This window comes from Hemicordylus capensis, chromosome 5 (genome assembly GCF_027244095.1).
Source record: "Hemicordylus capensis ecotype Gifberg chromosome 5, rHemCap1.1.pri, whole genome shotgun sequence".
Lineage (NCBI taxonomy): Eukaryota > Metazoa > Chordata > Lepidosauria > Squamata > Cordylidae > Hemicordylus > Hemicordylus capensis.
Genome location: NC_069661.1, coordinates 219,683,436 through 219,703,139, shown reverse-complemented (window position 1 = coordinate 219,703,139; position 19,704 = coordinate 219,683,436). Strand labels below are relative to the sequence as shown.

The 19,704-nt window shown below is 44.0% G+C and overlaps 1 protein-coding gene across 1 annotated transcript in view; it reads right to left on the bottom strand.

The window, feature by feature from the left end:
* Positions 1-18,949, bottom strand: part of IL2RB (interleukin 2 receptor subunit beta) — a 37,154-nt gene extending 18,205 nt beyond the window's left edge. Inside the window, exons 1-5 of the mRNA XM_053256243.1 lie at positions 18,874-18,949; positions 11,715-11,826; positions 8,850-8,946; positions 5,414-5,525; positions 857-999 (exon numbers count right to left, since the gene is read on the bottom strand). Coding sequence (XP_053112218.1) covers positions 857-999; positions 5,414-5,525; positions 8,850-8,946; positions 11,715-11,826; positions 18,874-18,940 — 531 coding nt within the window. The 5' untranslated portion in view covers positions 18,941-18,949. The remainder of the gene's footprint in view (positions 1-856; positions 1,000-5,413; positions 5,526-8,849; positions 8,947-11,714; positions 11,827-18,873) is intronic.
* Positions 18,950-19,704: the final 755 nt, after the last annotated feature.

The window sequence follows — 19,704 nt, the reverse complement described above, 5'->3', positions numbered from 1 at the left end:
AGGGGCATTCTAATACCCCTTCTAATGAAGGCAAAGGGGAGATTCCTCCACATGCTGGTGGAATGTTGGTCCCAGGAGGGTCCAGTTGCAGAAATTTTTGTAAAGTTCTGGCTTGAAACAAGCTGAATTTCACCATTCTTAGCCATTTTGAACAAACATTTCAAAAATTCACAAAAAATCAGGGGTTTGGCCAATTCTCTTCAAATTCATTACAGGGGGCCCTGGTCCCCTTTCCCACATGTGTGGCAGGCTTCAAGGCTCTAGGACAAATTGGTGATTGTTGGTGATGTTTTAAATTTTCCCATTCATCTCTATGGGGAAAAATCTGAATTTAAGTTGGAATTCGGATTTAAAATCTGATCCAATATTGCCAGAATCCATAGACTCCAACCAGGGGATTGGCCAATTCTCTTCAAATTCACAACAGGGGCCCCTGACTCCCTTCCCCATATGTGTGGCAGGTTTCAAGGCTCTAGGACGAATCAGTGATTTTTGGTGACACCCCCCCCCCCGCCCATTTTCCCATTCAGCTCTATGGAGGGAAAGTATTTCTGAAAATAATTTCAATATTTCAGAATTGAGTCTGATTTTACTGATCTGATTTTGCAAAATAAAAAAAATGGATTTGGATTTTACAGGTTTCCCCCGGGTTTTGGCAATTTATGATAAAATCCGATTTCCCAAATCCATATTTGCACAGGCCTAGCTTCTGACTCCTGGCAAAGAAATCAAAACTTCCCTCCCTCCCCAAAATGACCTGATCTGTTTTATCTTGCACTTACAGTATGTTTTGAAACAAGTATAAGCAATTAAACAAGGCTATTTGCTATACATAAGGGATTCTCCTCACACTCACCTTACCAGGATCATTTTTGTACCGGACTTCGTATTTAAGCAGCATATTTATGTAATGAGAGTGTTCCCAGAGCTTCCAGGTTATATTGGAGGATGACGTGCTGGTGTTTTCCAGTTTGATGTCAAAAGGAGGTTTAAGCTGGACTGGAGACAGAAAGAGAAAAGAAGCCCCAGTAACTACAACAACAAGAAGTTGGTTCAGTCTTGTGGCAACAGTGAACCTCAGCATTTCCATGACAACACCAGGTATTTCCTCCTGGGCCCAAGCAGCCTCAGTTCACAGACCCTTCATTACCTTGCTCCATTCCTTAGAGGTGTGTGTGTGTGTTTGTGTGTGTGTGTGTGTGTGTGTGTGTGTGTGTGTGTGTAAACATGATCACAAGTGAGATGGCAGGAAAAGGTTATCCATCCCGCCTTCCCTTCTAGCTTACATCTTTCACTGCTGGAGAAGCTGTGAGAGGAACATCTTTGAGGGTAATGGAGCATATCCAGCTAGGAACAGAAACAACTGTATTTGTTGCTTTATGGTCACCTTCTGGGGTTGGGGGAGAGGCAGCTGTGTGGTTGCTGCTGCTGGAGACACAGTCACAACAGGTTGATAGGATTTATAAGGTTTATAGGAGGACTTATATAGGACTTTATTTATAGGATTTATTGCAAGTGATAGACAAGGAAGTGATTAGCTGAAACAGAGGGGCCTCTGATGACCTTGTCTATCAAGTGGGCATAGTAGAAATGGTGGTAAGAGAAGATATATTTATGTTCTGCTTTTATAAATTTATATTCTATATTTATATTCTGCTTTTCATCCAAGAAGCCCAGAGCACATGATTATGTTTATCCTCACAACAACCCTGAGAGGTAGGTTAGGCTAAGAGATAAGTGACTGGCCCAGAAGTCACCCAGTGAGTTTCATGGCTGAATGGAAATTTGAACTTTGGTCTCCCCAGTCCTGGTCCAACACTCTCTAACCAGTACACCATGCTGGTATGAAACAATGAGATGGGAAACATGGTTGATCTCACACCTAGTCTAATGCAGCCTATCCTAAGAGATGTGTGTTCTGTACCCATAGCCATCCAGGTTAATTAAAAATAATAATCATCTCTACTTCATGACTTTATTTGGGAGGAGGGAGTAAACCTGCCAGAAAAGTTTAATTGGAAAACTTTGTGGTAGCAGATTCCAGTTGAATATTCAGCCCATCATCAGGCTTGCATGGAGGGATATTGTAGTGGGGCTTCTGCTGTCCCCTCAGTCTTTTTCCTTATCCATGTATCCTGTGCAGCTAGTGACTGGTCTTGATTGTATGTTTCCGGTGCTGAGTTCCAGGGAGAGACTGGGAATACTAGTGGGGTAGGATCTAGGGTAGCTTGGGGCAAGGCAGCATTTTGTACTTCGTCTCAGGTGCTGCAATATTTGGGCCGTCCCTGGTGTCTGAGGCGATTGGGTCAATTGTACTGCCCCATAGCAGAGAATTGAACTAGATAACCGTTTGATCTTTGATTCATTCCTAAACTATGATTATCTCTTGCACCATGAAATATCAGGCAGCAACAGTATCTGCACCATAAGACTTGATGTGTCATGCAATAAAAAGATCCAAGAGAAGGGAATGGATGCTTGAAATAAAAAGCAGTGGGGAACATCATTTATGGCAGGCCTAGACACATCTTAACACAGAGGTCATTCACACAATCAAAAACTGTGCTCTACCTGGGTTTGGGAACTGTGCGTGCTCGCAGTTTTTGGTTGTGTGGAAGCAAGGTAGGAGAAACCTTGCTTCCACACAATCACTTCTACCCAGCTTTTCCTCCTACCTTGCTTCCACACAACCAGAAATTGGGAGTATGCACAGTTCCCAAACCTGTGCAGAGCACAGTTTTTGATTGTGTGAATGACCTCACAGGGGTCCTCAGCCTCATCTTGTTCGGTAGAGACCATAACAGATTATACAGTAAGAGCAGCAATTTATCTGATGTCCCAGTGGTGGATTCCACACTTGAAACATCTCCATAACTTTTTAAAAAAAGTTTGTTATAAGACCCAGGAAGTGTAAATCAGGAATGAGTTGATCTTAGTATATAAGTTCAATGATACCTGCAAAGATCCTGTTCAGAGAGGACCAGTATTAATGACAAACCTCTTTTCCACAAGTAAATTAGAATCGGGGTTCCCAAGCTTGGGTCCCCAGAAATTGTTGGGTTACAACCCCCATCATCCCCACCCAAACTAAATGGTCTTTAGGCGTACAGAACCATGCATGCAAATGTCAAATGGTGTAGGAACATGTTTGGAGAGATAGGGATTAATCTGTGAATTAGAAAAGGAAGGAAAACAGGAAGTAACAAGGTTACCGAAAGACAAGAAAAGCAGAGATAAGGATCAAAGTTTAGCCCATTCAAATGAGTAGGTGTGAATACAAACTGATGGGGGCAGGAGAGGAGGTGACAAATCTAAGAATTTGCACCTATTGGAGGAAGGAAGGGGAGGGGGGGACACACTTGCTGTGCACTGTAGAGTCCCTCCCTGACTCTGGGATGCTCAGCCAGCCTCTGTATGTGGTGGGTGTTAACCCATTTGTGGTGGCTAGGCCTTCAGGGACCCAGCAGGCAGAACAGAGTGCACAGTGCAGCAGCCTACTAGCCTAGTCCAGGCCCCGAGAATCAATCTGAGAAGTGAGTGAGCAGGCCCTCCAAGAACCAGGAAGCCTGAGGGACACTTCAGTCCAGGCAATGGGGAGCATGGTCTGTGGGGAGAAGACTCATTGGAGAGTGTGGTCTATTTCTGGGCTGGCTCTCGGGCTTCCTGCTTCCCCTTTTTGAGTAAAAAATTCATATTGGACCAGTTCACATGGCACTTTTAAATGCACGATTAGTGTCTCCGTGGTTTTTTATGCTCACTCACTTGGAAAACAAATTCAGGGGAACAGACCAATGCCTGTTGAATGATGAAATGCCTGTTGAATGATGATGATGGTGATGATGATGACAACAATAAAAAAATTATTTGTTAGCTGCCCCATAAGAAATTGTTCTCTGGGCAGCTCACAACAGAGGATTAAGATGTACAATAAAAACAAATAACACATTAGATCATAACAGACAAAAAACAAGAAAAGAAAATACAAAATACAGTACTTACAAAACAGCTTAAAAACGGATTTTAAAATTAGTTAAAAATCAGATCGAATCCGGAAATGAATCTGATAGGAATGATCCTATCCTGGGCTCTGTAGTTTTTACAGTTTGAACTCAATGGTTGGGGTCAGGGGGAACACACCACTTAGCAATCCAGATGATCAGTTAATCACATGATAGTGACTAACGCACATTCAAAATCCTACATTATGTCCAGAACTTAAATCCTGGGTTGAGAATGTATGTTTTTCAGGTTGGATGATCATTTGTACACATATAGAGGCACAAATGACCAGGCTCAAACTATCATACTTCGGACACATTATGCAAAAACCCAGCTCCCTTGAAAAGTCCTTAATGCTGGGGAAAGTTGAAGGAAAGAGAAGAAGAGGACAGCTAGCAGCAAAGTGGATGGACTTGATTACCACAGCAATGAATGCAGCACTGAGAGACCTTAAAGGCCAAGTTGAAGACAGATCATCCTGGAGAGAATCTATCTATGTGGTTGCTAAGAGTCAACAGTGACTTCACGGCACTCAATCAATCAATCAAGAGGAATCTAATCACATGTTGAAAGCATCATCTTAATTGACCCACTGTCCTCACAAGGATACAATATGAAGGAGGCAGTCTTGGAGGATCTTTTGTTAGTCAGATGAAATAGAAATTACAGAAAGCTCTAATACTGAACTCTAATACAACAATACAAATCAAGCATGCTGCTGGAAATATGATAGAACTAAGAGTCATCTGTTTAATAGGCTTGGGCTTTGGTGGCACTGAAGCTGAGTAATCTGCACCTTTTTGTAGGTGCCATGTGGAGATGGCAACTTGCAGTGGGGTTAATTAAACAGTATAAATTAAAAAAGCATTTATTTATTATCTCAAAGGTTTTTTCACCATGCACGCTTCATAGTACTTATTGCTGACACTGTTGCAACAGTTTTAGACCTATCGTATTTCGCCTAATCACTGAATCGAAGACGGTTCTGAATTTAAGACAACCGTAGAGATTAAATACAGGTTATACTTGCATTTACTTGAAAAGTACAGGACTTTGAATTTAAGATGACCTCTTGATTTCTAATAGGTAAGGTAAGAAGCGGCTTCTCTTTTGTGTGTTTGGGTCTAATAGGTATATTGGAAGTGCGACAGAATTCTGCCACAACAGGAGGGATTTTACTTAGAGTTCCAGCTGTTGGGGGTCCCTCTGTCATTGCGGAAATTCTTCCATTAATGCCCAACAACATATTGTGTCCAACATGGACTGACAGGACTGCAGAACCCTAATAATCACAATCAATAACAGTATATACATGTACATAGCAGCATAAAATCTGCTATGATGACAGCTTGACAGCAAGTTAGCACACAATGCATAGCATCAAGACCTGAAACCCAAGGCATGTTCAACTTACTGTTTTGGAAGGGAATGAACTTCTGTGTCTCCATTTGAACATCTTCCCCATTCTTTCCAGTACGGCAAAACACAACCAGGTTAATATAGTCTGAAGCCGTCAAGCTATATTTCTGAAGACAAATTGATCAGGATCAATTATATGATTATTGGTATTGGAAACACTAATGGGAAAGCACAGCATCTCTCACTAGACTATGTAGGCCAATGTGTTGATAGTACTGGTATACAATTTTTCCAAATTTAAATAGAAGGGTTGCTCCACACTTACACTTAATTATGACATATTCCAAGCAGGAACTCATATAAAGATGCAATGCGTGACCTCTGAGGAGAAAGAATTTTGGTAAGCCTCTGCACTGGTTGTACTCCTGGGTTTATTTGGGGGCATAGTGGTGGTGGTACATCTCTACACATTCTAAGAATGCAATCCATGCACACATGTTCTTAATCTATGGAATTCTCTGCCCCAGGATGTGGTGATGGCCACCAGCTTGGATGATTTCAGAAGGAGCTCAGATGGATTCATAGGACAGGTCTATCAGTGGCTACTAGTCTTGATGGCAATAGGCTGCCTCCAGGCTGGAGGTAGGATGCCTCTGAATACCAGTTGTAGGGGAGCAACAGCAATAGAAAGGGCATGCCTTCATCTCTTGTCCGTGGGTTCCAGAGGCATCTGGTGGGCCCTGTGTGAAACAGGATGCAGAACTAGATAGGCCTTAGGCCTGATCCAGCAGGGATGTTCTTATGTTTGGGAATAGCCCCATTAGTTCAGTGGACTTACTTCAGAGAATCAGATTGTGCTATAGAATTGTACTATAAAACTGTTAAATTACTTTGTGTCAAAGTTGTGTAGGTTGTGCCTGTAAGAAGTTGTATGACTTTGATGTTCAGAGGATATTCCTGCTTTCTCATTTCTCCCAGCCAGGGATAAGGGAATAAACCAAACTAATATGAAGGGGGTGATGATGTCACTTCTCAGAACATATGAAGCTGCCTTATCCTGAGTCACATCCTTGGTCCACCTAGCTCAGTATTGTGACAGATACTGAGCAGCGGAGATCAGCTTTAAAAGTCAGGCCTGACTGAACTTGTGCGGGAGTTTTGTGGGACTGTGGAAAGGGTTCATCTCCAATGGTGGGGGAAACCAAGTATTGTATAGGAAAGAGTATTTGTGTAACTGACACCATTTCCTTTGTTTAAACTGTAGCTTTGTGACCAGTGACCCAGATGCAGTGCAGCATTAGGCTGGTGGCAGTGCACTGCCCGTGCTGCTGCATGGGGTCAGAAAAACATCAACACCGCTGCACAAGAATGCTGAGAAATTGTGCACAGTTGCACAGCGGTATGACCAATGTTTCCAGTGGCCATCCAGTTTTTTGGCTATTATGCAAGAGCACTCTTATGCAACCTCATCCACATTGTGTTATAAACCGATGCAGGAGTGCGGCTGGTGCACTACCGCCCGCTGAACCCTGCACTGCATGCGAGCCACTTTTATTTCTTTACTTTAAACCTGCTTCTCACCTTTGCCCATAAATTCTGCTGAAGTTACCCTACTTGTTAGATCTCCTTAACTGTTGAGAACCTAGGGCCCATTACAGCAGGTTGTAGCCCTGATTGAATAAGCTGGGGCAAACAAAATGTCCCTGGGCCACTGAGGGAGGGGGGCTGACTAGCTGAGTGACAGCTTGCTGTTCGCTCTCATGGGTGTGAAGAGTGTAATACTCTTTGCATAGGTGCAAGAGAAAGGGCATGCAAATAGTGTTGTGTTTCTCACCATGTCCTTACAGTTCTTCTGCAGCAAAGACATGGGGGAAGTGAAAAAGAGTATGGGGGTCAGGGGCAGTGTACGGGGCTAGTGGCCCACTCCAACTTAGGTACACCCTTGTGTTACAGTATTGTTAAGCTGACTGGCAGTGGCTCTCAAGGGTTTCAGACAAGGATCTATTCCCAGCTCTATTTTGGGATGCCAGGAAGTGAACCTGGGACCTTCCTCTAAGTTATGGCCGGCATATGACCTCTAAGTTATGGCCGGCAGTGCCAGGGACCCTCCTGGATCCCTGCCTTGGCGGAGAGCCCGGTTCTGCCTGGAACAAGATATGCAACTGGTTCTCTACATGCCAAACAAGTTAGGTGTCTATCTTATGTTTCTTTTTAGATTGCGAGCCCTTTGGGGACAAGGATCCATCTTATTTATTTATCATTTCTCTATGTAAACCGCTTTGGAAACTTTTGTTGAAAAGCGGTATATAAATTGTTGTTGTTGTTAGCTGTGTAGAGATCAAATGGCAAGGCTATAGCTCAGAGGTAGAGCTCATGCTTTGGATGCAGAAGGTCCTTGGTTAAATGGCGTCTAGTCCTGATGGCTATAGGCTACTTCCAGGTTCAGAGACAGGATGCCTCTCGATACCAGTTCCAAGGGAGCAATGGCAGGAGTGGGGTATGCCTTCATCTTCTGCTTGTGGGCTTCCCAGAGACATCTGGTGGGCCATTGTGGGAAACAGAATGCCATATTAGATGGGCCTTGGGCCTGATCCAGTAAGGCTCTTATGTTCGATTCTCCAGTTAGAAGGGTCTCAGGTAGTAGGCACCAGCTTGGAGAGCCACTGCCAGTCCTATTAGGCAATGCTGGACTAGACTGACCAGTAGCCTGACTCACTACGTAGCAGCTTCCTGTTTTCAAACTGAATTATCCTCTCCTTTTACGGAAGGCATTTTAATCTTTATACCAGCAATGCTCATGACAAGGAACTCCATCAGCCTGTTGCATCAAAAGACTAACAACAAGCAAGCAAACAAGCAGCAAGCAAGCAAAAAAGACAAACAGCCTGGTAGCATCTTAAAGACCATTCAGTTTATCACAGAAAAAAGTACTTCATCAGATGCCTTCAACAGGATAAGAGGTGGCCTGCTCCTGAACACCAGGTGCTAGGGATGAAACACGAAGAGAAGGGCTGATTGCCTTCCTTCCCCTACTTGCTGGCTTTTCAGATGGACCTGTCTGGCCTCTGCATGAGGCAGGATGCTGGACTGGATGGAACTTGGCCGGATCCAGCAGAGCTGCTCTTATTGTTAGCGGAGCTGGGTTCCGAAGAAACCACTCGGAATCATAATCCATAATTATAAGAATTTTATCTTAAAATAAGAGAAACTTAGCTGAGTTACATGTCTGTCTGGATGGAGAGAGAAGAAGTATGTGTCTTATCTGCCTATACATGACTGAAAGCTGGTACACGGAGAATGCAATAGCATTTGAATTTCCCTCACCTTGCTTCAGGTCAAAAGGCAAGACTAATCCTTTACTTTCTGACTGGGAATAATCCAGCTGCCATTGCAATTCCACCATTTATGCGATATTGTCATGTAGTGATGAGAAGAATTAAAAGTGAATAGCCTTTTCTCATTAGCCAATATTTTCTAATTAGGTTACCCACCTGATCATCAAAGATTAGCTCACAGCTTCTGTTGACTGCACCATGCAGTTGACAAGTACTTTGGAGTGCTTTTGAAGGGTCACAGAAAGTGCACCACCTGGAGGTAATTATGAAGGAGAAACTCAGGTTTGCCACAATATATAGAAGGCCAGGGTGCCTTCTATCAGCTTCGGCTGATACATCAGCTGTGTCCGTTTCTTGAGATAGGCAACCTCAAAATATTTTTATTTATTTATTTATTTATTTAACACATTTCTATACCGCCCTAACCCAAGGTCTCAGGGCGGTTCATCTGAGACAAATAGTGGTACATCTGCTGGTAACCTCCAGACTGGATTACTGCAACATGCTCTATGTGGGGCTGCCCTTGTATGTAGTCTGGAAACTACAGTTGGTCCAGAATGCAGCAGCCAGGTTGGTCTCTGGGTCATCTAGGAGAAACCGTATTACTCCTGTATTGAAGGAGCTACACTGGCTGCCAATATGTTTCTGGGCAAAGTACAAGGTATTGGTCATAACCTATAAAGCCCTAAACAACTTGGGCCCTGGGTATTTAAGAGAACGTCTTCTTCGTCATGAACCCCACCACCCACTGAGATCATCAGGAGAGGTCTGTCTGCATTTGCCACCGGCTCGTCTGGTGGCTACTCAGGGACGGGCCTTCTCCGTTGCTGCCCCAAGGCTTTGGAATGCGCTCCCTAGTGAAATAAGAGCCTCCCCATCTATTAAAGCTTCTAAAAAGTCCAGAGATGTGAGTTTTGGGCAGTATAAAAATATGTTAAATAAATAAATACATATAATACACTCAAACGACAGTAGTATAGAATCTATTAACATCAACCATCACGCTCATTCACTTGGTCATCCTACAGTGTGATATATGTTATCACCTACCACCAGTGGCCTTATGCTGGACAAACAGGCTAGTCCAAACATTGGACAAACAGGCTAGTCTCTACTCAAAAGAAGAAATGGACACAACTCTGACATCAGGAATGGATTCAGAAACCAGTGGGAGAACAATTTTAATGTCAAGGACACTCTGCTGCTAGCCTGAATGTTGCAATACTTCAGCAAAAGAGCTTAAAAGGGAGACACCAGTGAGAGATAATTGAATTTGAAAGTATAGCAGTATTTGACTCTCTTTTCTCTGGCTTGAATCAGGACTGTTTCCAAATTACTAACTTAATTAGCTTAGCATTGCTAGGATGATGTCGTTGCTATGACCAATTCCTGCTGCTGTAAACTGCCACATCTTATATATGTAAATTGTCACAGACCAGGCTTCCTACAGTGGCTGACATCCAGACTAAACGACGCCTGAGTAGTTGTATTGAAATTAGTAGTTCTTTAGAGTAACTTCTGAATAGTACTATGAAGTAACTTTGTCTGGATGTCAGCTGGTATGTGTGTGTGTCCGTGCGCATGTACACACAGAGACTTTATGCATCTAACAGATTGTTGTTTGCTTTATATTTTAAAACCTGTTTTATAATATGGATTGATCTATTCTCGATATTAATATTTTATTAATATGTCATTTTACATTTGTTAGTGTTTTCTAAACACCAAACTTTTTGTTTAACTCTTCAGTAGGATTTTTTTTTGCTGCATTTGTATTCTGTGCGTGACTAGAGATTATTTCCAATTTTTTGCACATACATAATAGGAAGCCACAGCTGATCCCAGTTTTTCTTGACAAGAGTAGCTGCATAATATACATGTTTGTAAACAAGTATTTGCTGAATTCACACTTTATTTATGTATTCAATTTTGTCCCACTTTTCAACATCGATACCCCTTGCTATCATAAATCACTCTGAAGATGGCTTATGAACGACACACACACCTATATACACACACAAAAGATTAAAACAATCCCAGCAATAAAATAAATAAACAGCAGCAAATAGAGAATCGTAAAAATGTCATGCCAGTAAATAGCAAGTTAAAAAATAAAGCTCTAAACAAAAAAGTCCCCACTGGAATAAAGCAGGTCTATTCACAAGTAATCTTCAACACAAGTACAAATATGTACAAAGCATGCATGTACAGATCTGTGTGCATTAAGGTGAGCACCTCATGTACAGCAGCACATTTCTTAACTGTGCGATTTATTTAAGAGATCTGTACCAGGTTTACTTTTATAATGAACCCATATACAATAATTCTCCTGCCCTCCCAGGATTAGAAGACTGAAACAAGTGACCAAGTTGGGTATCCTGAGCCACGGGAAGCCATAATCTGATGGCTGCCTGTGAGTCAGCTCTCACATCCAAGTAATCACTTGCTTTTGCAGTCCTCATATAAACAGTCTTGCATGAGCCAAACTACAGTCCAGGCAAATCTGAAGAGGACAGGAGCTGTTATTTGCCAAGAGTAAGAAGGCATGCAGATTTAAGCATGGGGTGACCCTAATCATGATGGCTGACATAGTGAGGAAAATTACTCAAAGAAGAGCCATTGGATTTAAAAAGACAAGTTAGGCAATTCCTAAGTTGTTCCTTTAATTTCAATGGGACTACTTTGAGTATTTTTCCTCATCATGTTAGCCAATGAAAGCTAAGAGTGAATGATAATGGTTGTTCTGCTCCTTTCCCTCACTCTCTCCCATTTCCTGGCTAAACAGATGGATTAGCTTGGCAGGAAATGAATTAGAAGATACTAATGGACTCTGAGCACTACCAGAGGCAATTATTCTATATGTCCTCTTGACAATAAAGGCTTTCTGAAAGAAAGGACACTGGGTAGCCAATTGTTTGCAAATGCCTTGTGTAGGTCTAGAATGGTGGCAGGCAGGAGAACAGGTTTGATAGACCAACAAGGTTGTTCTCTACCGTTCCTAAAAACATTTCACTTACGTACCTTGGAACAGAACCTGTGAGTCGGCATTGTGCATCTGTGGCATTTCTCATTTGGCTCCAAGTGCAAACCACCGTCTTCATTGAGTCATATAAGCAAACCAGAGTTGAGAATCCTGTTAATAGAAAGATGACAGTAGCTGTGACAATCAAGGCATTTCATTCAGTCTATGTGAAAAATCCTGGGAGAAAAGTGGTCTATTAAGAAAACATAAGAAGGTCTTCACTCAAGTACAGAGAAGTCAGAATCAGGCCTATTTGAAGGGGAAGGGTGCGATCACTCAGGGCCCCGTGTTTATGTGGGCCTTGTGCTACAGCACAACAGAAACTCTCCTGGTTCTGGCAGGGCCGGATTAGGATTGATTAATCATGGGAGGGCGTCACAAACCATTCTTACCCTGGGGTGGAGAGCTGGTCTTGTGGCAGCAAGCATGAAGTGTAACCTTTGCTAAGCAGGATTTACATTACCTGGTTTGCATTTGGATGGGTGACTACATGTGAGCACTGCCTGCTGTAAGATATTCCCTTTAGGGGATGGGGCTGTGACTCAGTGGCAGGAGTGGACCATAAGGGCGGGGCAAGGTGTGGTAAATGAGCCACAGGTTGGGGAACTGGGCAAATAACCAACCCATGCGCCTGGCTGGGGTTAAAGCAGTGGTGGGCAAAATGAGACAGAGCAAGGTGACTGGGGAGGGGAGAGAAGAGCAGGAATGGGCCATACCTGTGGTTCGTTTACTGCCCCCCACCCCACCCATATCGGCTGCTCCTCCTGATCACTGGTAGAGCATCTGCTTGCGTGCAAAAGATCCCAGGTTCAATCCCTGGCATCTCTAGGTAGGGTTGGTAGAGACTCCTGCCTGGAATTTTGGATTGCCGCTGCCAGTCAGTGTAGGCAATACTGTGCCAGTGGTCTGACTATAAGGGTAAGTGACTCGTTCACACCCACAGCACCAGTGCATCTCATGGAGCAGTGCATCTCATAGAGTGCATCTCAATGCATCTCATGGAGCACCAGTGGTCAGGATGCCAGCTCTTTACCAACCAGAATGCTTTATCTTACACAGCATCCCCTGTAACAGGGATTCCCAGATATTGTTGACTACAACCTCCAGCATCCCCAGCTGCAGTGGTCTTTGGCTGGGGACTAAGGGTGTTGTAATCAACAACCTCTGGGAATCCTAGTTACAGGGAACAATGATCTTGACCTACTGGAAGCTACTCTTGATGCATTTCTCAAGGGCTCATTTGACAAATATTGAACAATGTAATTGGGTTTAGAGTGATATGGGAACCAGGACCTTCTTTCAGAACTAGTAGTATTCTGCATATACCTATATGAGTAAGATATGTACTGTCGTGCCAAGAGACAAAATTCCAATGTGAGCAGCATCAAGTAGCCAATGGCTGACATACTGTGCAAACTGCTGTCAGCATTTTAATGACGTGTTTGCACAATTGTGTTCATGCACGAATGTGCAATATTGCATGAACAGAGTTGCATGATGGACGGCCGCTGGAAATAATGGCTGTCCATCATGCAACTGTGGGATGAAATAGTGCAGAACTACTTTTATGCAAATTGTTAGAATCGGGGAGAGCTGTCAATCATAAGAATCCGTTAGAGAGACAGTTATGTTCAGTTAGTTGGGAGACCGGGTCTGTGTTGTATTATTTCCAGCATCTTTTATGTTTTGTTGTTTTAGAAGTTTGCCCCCAGTGGGGATCCTGTAGAGAGAGGGACTTGGGCTGGTTAGGGACAGTCTCAAGGTGGAGATGTTCTGGGACTCAGAGTATAAGACAGTCTAAAATAAAAGACTGAGTTATTAGGAATAATATGGTCTGAAACAAAGACTGGGTGAAATACAGTTTTGGGAAGGAACTGGGTTCAAGGTTATAAAGATTTATGTACTGTATGTAAAGTGTCTAAGTGCTGCCAGAAGTCAGAATGACAACTTTGTAACCAGGCAACATCTCAGCCCTACTGAAACCATAAGATTTACAGAGGCTTCATGTTATCAATGGTGGCACTGGAGATAAAAGTAGATGTATATAAGCCTAAGTAAGAGAGCCAGCGTGAGTAAGTAAGTAAGCCTAAGTAAGAGAGTCAGCGTGGTGTAGAGGTTAGAGTGCTGGACTAGGACTGGGGAGACCTGAGTTCAAATCCCCATTCAGCCATGATACTAGCTGGGTGACTCTGGGCCAGTCACTTCGCTGTCAGCCTAGCCTACTTCACAGGGTTGTTGTGAAAGAGAAACTTAAGTATGTAGTACACTGCTCTGGGCTCCTTGGAGGAAGAGCGGGATATAAATGTAATAATAATAATAATATCCAAGGTGAGAACAAACATTAAAACACCCCAATCTCAGCCCCAGTGGCATTTTGTGGTGGATTTTTGTGGTGGGGTATGAATATTGAAGGGGAGGCAGATCACTCAGCTAAAAAAAAAAGATTAAGTTGTGAGGAAAAGGATCCTTGGCAACTGATAAGTAAAAGCCAGATATAGAAAAGTTCTGCAGTAATCGTTGTTTGATAAAGAAACAGTGAGAGCTGGAAGTAATAAAGCCAAGATATTAAAAGGTTTTTGCAGTTAAAAATTAAAGAAAACAGAAATGGCAGAAAGAATCTGGCCCATGAGTAAAGTTGAATTACTGAAGGAATGTGAAAATCAGAGCCTTTAGAACGAGAGAGAGTTGGCATGGAGACAAAAAGAGTTGGTCACACAGATGGAATTGAAAGTGAGAGAGCTAGTGTTGAAAGAAGAAGAAATAAAAGCAAAAGAGACACAGAAACAGCTGGAGGAAGAAAAACTTCAGGCTGAGGTGGAACAATGCAAGGATGGAAAAAAGTTGTTACTGTTAAAGAAGGAACATCTGAATAGTAAAACCAAACTAAAGGGGTTACAGTTTCTTGTTGTGGAGCATGAGAAACTTTAGATGAAGAAAGAGCAGTTATAGATGGAGCTAGAGAAACTGAGGCTTGAGATGCTGCATGCTGAAAAGCCCAGCTTAGAGGGTGACCCCAGCTAGGCTTGCCATGGTCAAGCTTCCCAAATCCGGCAGCCTAATTTGCATATTATGCAAATTGTACTGTAGCTAATTTGCATATCACATGAAGTATGCATGCTGGCTGGTGCACTGTGAAATGTCTCCCCTCTGGACATCAACCACCAACAGTTGTGGAAATTATCTTTTACCTGACCATTTTAGGCAGCATTTAATATCTAGATACCTTAAATGTCCCAACACTTTGTAATGTTTCAAGTTTAGTTTTTAACAGTTTGGGCCCGGGATACCTGAGGGACCACCTGCTCCCAAGGGTTGCTGCCCGCTTGACAAGGTCATCTGAGGGGGCTCTGCTCCAGGTGCCAACAATGAAGGAGGCTCAGTTGCCATGCACATGGGCAGGGCCTCCTCTGTTGCTGCCCCCAGACTCTGGAATGCTCTCCCGGTGATTATTCGCTCCTCAGTCTCCATCACAGCTTTTAGAAAGCATGTTAAATCGTGGTTTCTTACCCAGGCTTTTATATGATTGTCTCTGCTGCTGCTCTTTGTACTTTGTATAGCTTTTATGCTTGTGTTTTAAATTTTTAATCAGATTTGTTTTATATTTTGAACTTATTTTAATTGTGTCTTTTTTACAATCTTGTTTTTAAATTTTGCTGCAAACCACCTTGGGACTGTTTTAATGAAAGGTGGTATGTAAATTTAACAATAAATAAATAAATAAACCTTGTCTAATTAACTGTGTGCAGCGCTGTCATAGATTCCCTCACCAACTGCAGACTGCCACCCCCCACCCCATTTTCCAATACTTATAGGTGCTATTTATTGGTGAAGATAGCTCAGCTTATGCTGAGGAGCAGTGTTGAGTGCAGTCTTCACCAGTAAATTCTACAATTGACCCTATACAACTGGTGCTAGGGGTTAAGGCTTTCAGTATCCTTATCACCCTTTACATCCTGAGACCAGCATATAAAATATAACACCAGAACAGGCCATTTTGATTTAAAATATTTTAATGCAGCCAACAGTATTACTGTTGTGTCACATTATTTTTTTTGTAAACTACTTTTTAAATATTTTCTTACTTACAAGTAATAAATAAATGCATGTATCTGATAACCTTTTATAAAATAAAACCCCCAAACCACACATGACCTCCCTCCTGCCCAGCTGTCAAACAACTGTTTCCAAATGTATGTATATACACTTAGCAGAGTATATAATAATCTGTCCTTCCTCTTCTTAGCCTGGGAATTCCTTACTAAATTCCTCCTGGAATACAGTCTGGCGAATCCTTTGTCAGGTGCTTTATGTGGATTCACCAGCTTTCCTTTCCTTGTTTTGAGCTTGTTTCTAACAAAGTAAGATGAAACTTGACAAGAGGTATTTGTAGATGTTGCTGTACCATAATTCCCATCATGGGAACCCAACCTCAGGTTCCTCAAAAAGCACTCAGCTTTGGGGTGGCAGTGCCATTATTATTTAGTTGTTAATAAAAAATCTTATTATTTTAACATTTTTGTCCAGAATCCAGATCTGGGTTCAGATCCAGTAACAGCAGCAGAGAGTTAAGCAAGAGTCACATCTTTTACGTAAATACATCATCCAGATGTGAATGATAGTGCTAAGCAAGGATGGGGGGGGGGATGTGATGAAATGGTGCAGAACTTCTTTTATGCAAATAGGCTTAGAACCCTGGAGAGCAGTCAGTCATAAGAATCAGTTAGAAAGACAGTTAAACTTCAGTTAGTTGAAGGACTGGATCTGTGTTGTACTCTATTCAGGGGACCGGGTCTCACGATCCGTGAGACCCGGTTTGGGGTGCTGAGTGGGAGAGGGAGCCCTGGGCAGCCGGATCGGCCGCCCACACCATTGCCAGCTCTGAGACAGAGCTGGCGGGGGCTGGGGAGCTCAGGGGCTGCGTGGCCCCCAGAAGCCCCAGTATGCCCTGCGCAAGCACACATGACATACTGGGGAGACCCCCAGAGCCGGGAGGTGGCTTTTTGCCTCCCGGTTGGTTGTCTACTCATGAGTAGCCGCGGCATGGAGCCGCGCCATGGCAACTCACGAGCAGATAGCTTGGGTTTGTGGAGCGCTCACTCCGCAAACCCAGGCTAAGGGGCGGGCTACTAGAGCGGGTTAGCCGCTCAAGAACTGCTTGCGAGCCGGAGGTTCTTACGATTAACAAAAATTGGGCTAGGCTCTCCTAGCCTGATTTTTGATAATCATGAGAATAGCCCCAGTATCTTTTATGTTTTGTTGTGGGGTTCTAGTTTGTCCCAGTGGGGTTCCTGTAGAGTGTGTGTGTGGGGGGGGGGTGGAGTCAGCAAAGAAAAGGGAGAGAAAGGAGGAGGAGAAAATGGAGTTGTTTCTGAATAAACTCTTAGTTAAATCTATATAAGATTACTTTGAACCCATTCCTACGATCACTAGAAAGTGGGTTAAGGGAGCCTAGCCCACTTTCTAGTGATTGTTGGAATCACTGGGCTTGCGGGCAAGCCTGGTGGTTCCACGGTGGCTAGCCTGCCTAATTCCCCCTCCCTTTAAACAAGGTTAATGGAGCGAGCACTCTGTTAACCTTGTTTTTTTAATCATGTGCAGCAACACATGAGTAGACCCCAGATTGGGAGGCTACAAGCAGCTCCCGGCCTTGGGGGATCTCCCCAGAATGCACCGCACACTTGCATGCGGGATCCTGGGACTTCCGGGGGCCAGGTGGCCCCCAATCCCCATAGCCCCCACCGGCTCCATGACGGAGCCAGTAGTCGTGTGGGTGGCTGATTCGGATGCCCAGGGCTTCCCGACTGATCATCTGCGTAACCAAGCAAGATCTCAGCCCTGTGAAAACATATAAATCCCAGACATCAATTTAAATAAATATTACACTTGTTTTGTTCTGAAGAACATCCTGGCTGATTTCTGTTAAACCCTCCTCATGTCTGAAAAGCCATGTTATCAGGCTAAAGAAAACCATAAGAGTTACAGAGGCTTCATCATCTCATTGGTGGTAGCGAAGATAAAAGTAGATGTATGTAAGCCTAAGTAACATCCAAGGTGAAAACAAACTTTGAAACGCCCTGAGGCTGTTTGCATGCACAGCCAAGAATGGGCTGAGGCAGCCAAGCACTCTCTTGGCTGTGTGTGTGTGTGTGTGTGTGTGTGTGTGTGTGTGTGTGTGTGTACCCCGGGAGGCAAGCGGCCCCTGGTGGCACTGTGGTGGCAAGCCCACTTAGGGAGGTGGCTTAGTCAGGGTTAAGGATATGAGGTTGCCCTTAACCTGGACTAAGTGCTCATGTGTTGGTGCTGCACAGCACCGACTCAGGAGCAGGCTGCTGGCCAGTGCTGGGGGATCCTCACAATGAACCACGCACTTGTGCAGTGCATTATGGGTTCTGGGGGCTGGGACGGTGCATCCTGGCCTCCAAATCTCCACACTGCTGGAGGCAGCTGGTGCCCATGTGGGAGTGAGATCCATGTGCCCAGCACAGACTGGACAATCATTTGTGGGGGTGGTAAGTTTCAGCAGCCTGCTTCCTCGCGTGCCCAGTCACCTATCTCACCAATTGTGAGAAAGGGCTCCCTGTCTCAGCCCCAATGCCACCAACTGCATTTGTGTAATATAGCACATCTGCACAAGAACACTCTTGTGCAATTGTGCAAACACTTCTTTAAAAAATGCCGATGGAAGTTTGTGCAGTATGTCAGCCCAAACCCTTTGCAGCTCTTCCAACAGATTTCCCCTGCAAGTGCTCCATGTGACATGGAAATAGGTCCCTGAGGGCCACATGGCCCTTAAGGACCTACTTATAGGTCACATGGAGTGTTGCCAGGGGAAGGGGGAATCATGGAAAAGGCGCATGCATGTGAGCCCATGCACCTCAGTAGTGGGGATGCTAGCATGGTGCACATGCCCTTTTAAACTGCATGCACATGGCATTAGTGAGGATGTTGGTCTGTGTAAATTGTAGTTTTCAAACTGTGGTTAAGAATTTCCAGAGTTCCTCAGAAGGTTATCAGGGATTCATTAAGGAACCCCTGGTGAATAAGCAGAGTTCCTCAGAAGCTTATCACAACCTTCTATTCAAAATACCCCAAACCACAAATACTCAAAACTACAAATTTGCACGATCACACTGGACTATGTAGGACAATCCATCTTACCTTGTTTGGTTCCTGATGCCATCAAGAGGGACAGAGTGTAGAGCAGTACTGATGGACTAGGCTTCATGACTGCAGAGTGAAACACTAATGAAGAAAAGAGACAAGCAAGATGAATCCAACAGCAAGCATGTGCACTTCCAGCAGTTCTTGAGTAGGGGGTTGACAGCCTGCAAGACCCCTATAACTTTTCTCTGATTCTAATTCTCTCTTGAATGTGACCTTAGCACCCCTCAGTAGATGGTGCAGATATTTGTTCGATCTCCTTTTTGAGTGCATGCAGATATATAAACCAGCAGTGTTGACATTTAAATTCTCAGTGGAAGATTTCACAGTAAAAGCTTTCTCAGAATGAATTATCACTTCACACCACTGAAAGCGACTCAAGTATCATTTTTGCAGCCAGGCCTCATTCAGACCATTTCCATTGTCACCATTCAGACCCAGGAATTTATAGAAAACACAGAGCCGGGTCTCACGATCAGTGAGACCTGGTTTTGGAGAGTGAGTGGGGAGAGCGGGCTAAGCCCCTCTCCCCACGCACAAGCAGGGTAGGAGCCCTGGGCGGCCGGATCGGCCACCCACACAATTGCTGGCTCCATGATGGAGCCAGCGGGGACTGCAGGGAGCGGGGGCCGATCGGCCCCGGAAGCTCCAGCATGCCCCCCTGCACGAGTGTGCAGGGCATGCTGGCGAGACCCCCTGAGCCAGGAGGTGGCTTTTTGCCTCCCCTCTGGGGGTCTCCTTGTGAGTAGCCTCAGCGTGGAGCCATGACGCGGCTACTCATGATTAAAAAAACCAGGTTTGTGGAGCACTCGCTCTGCAAACCCAGTA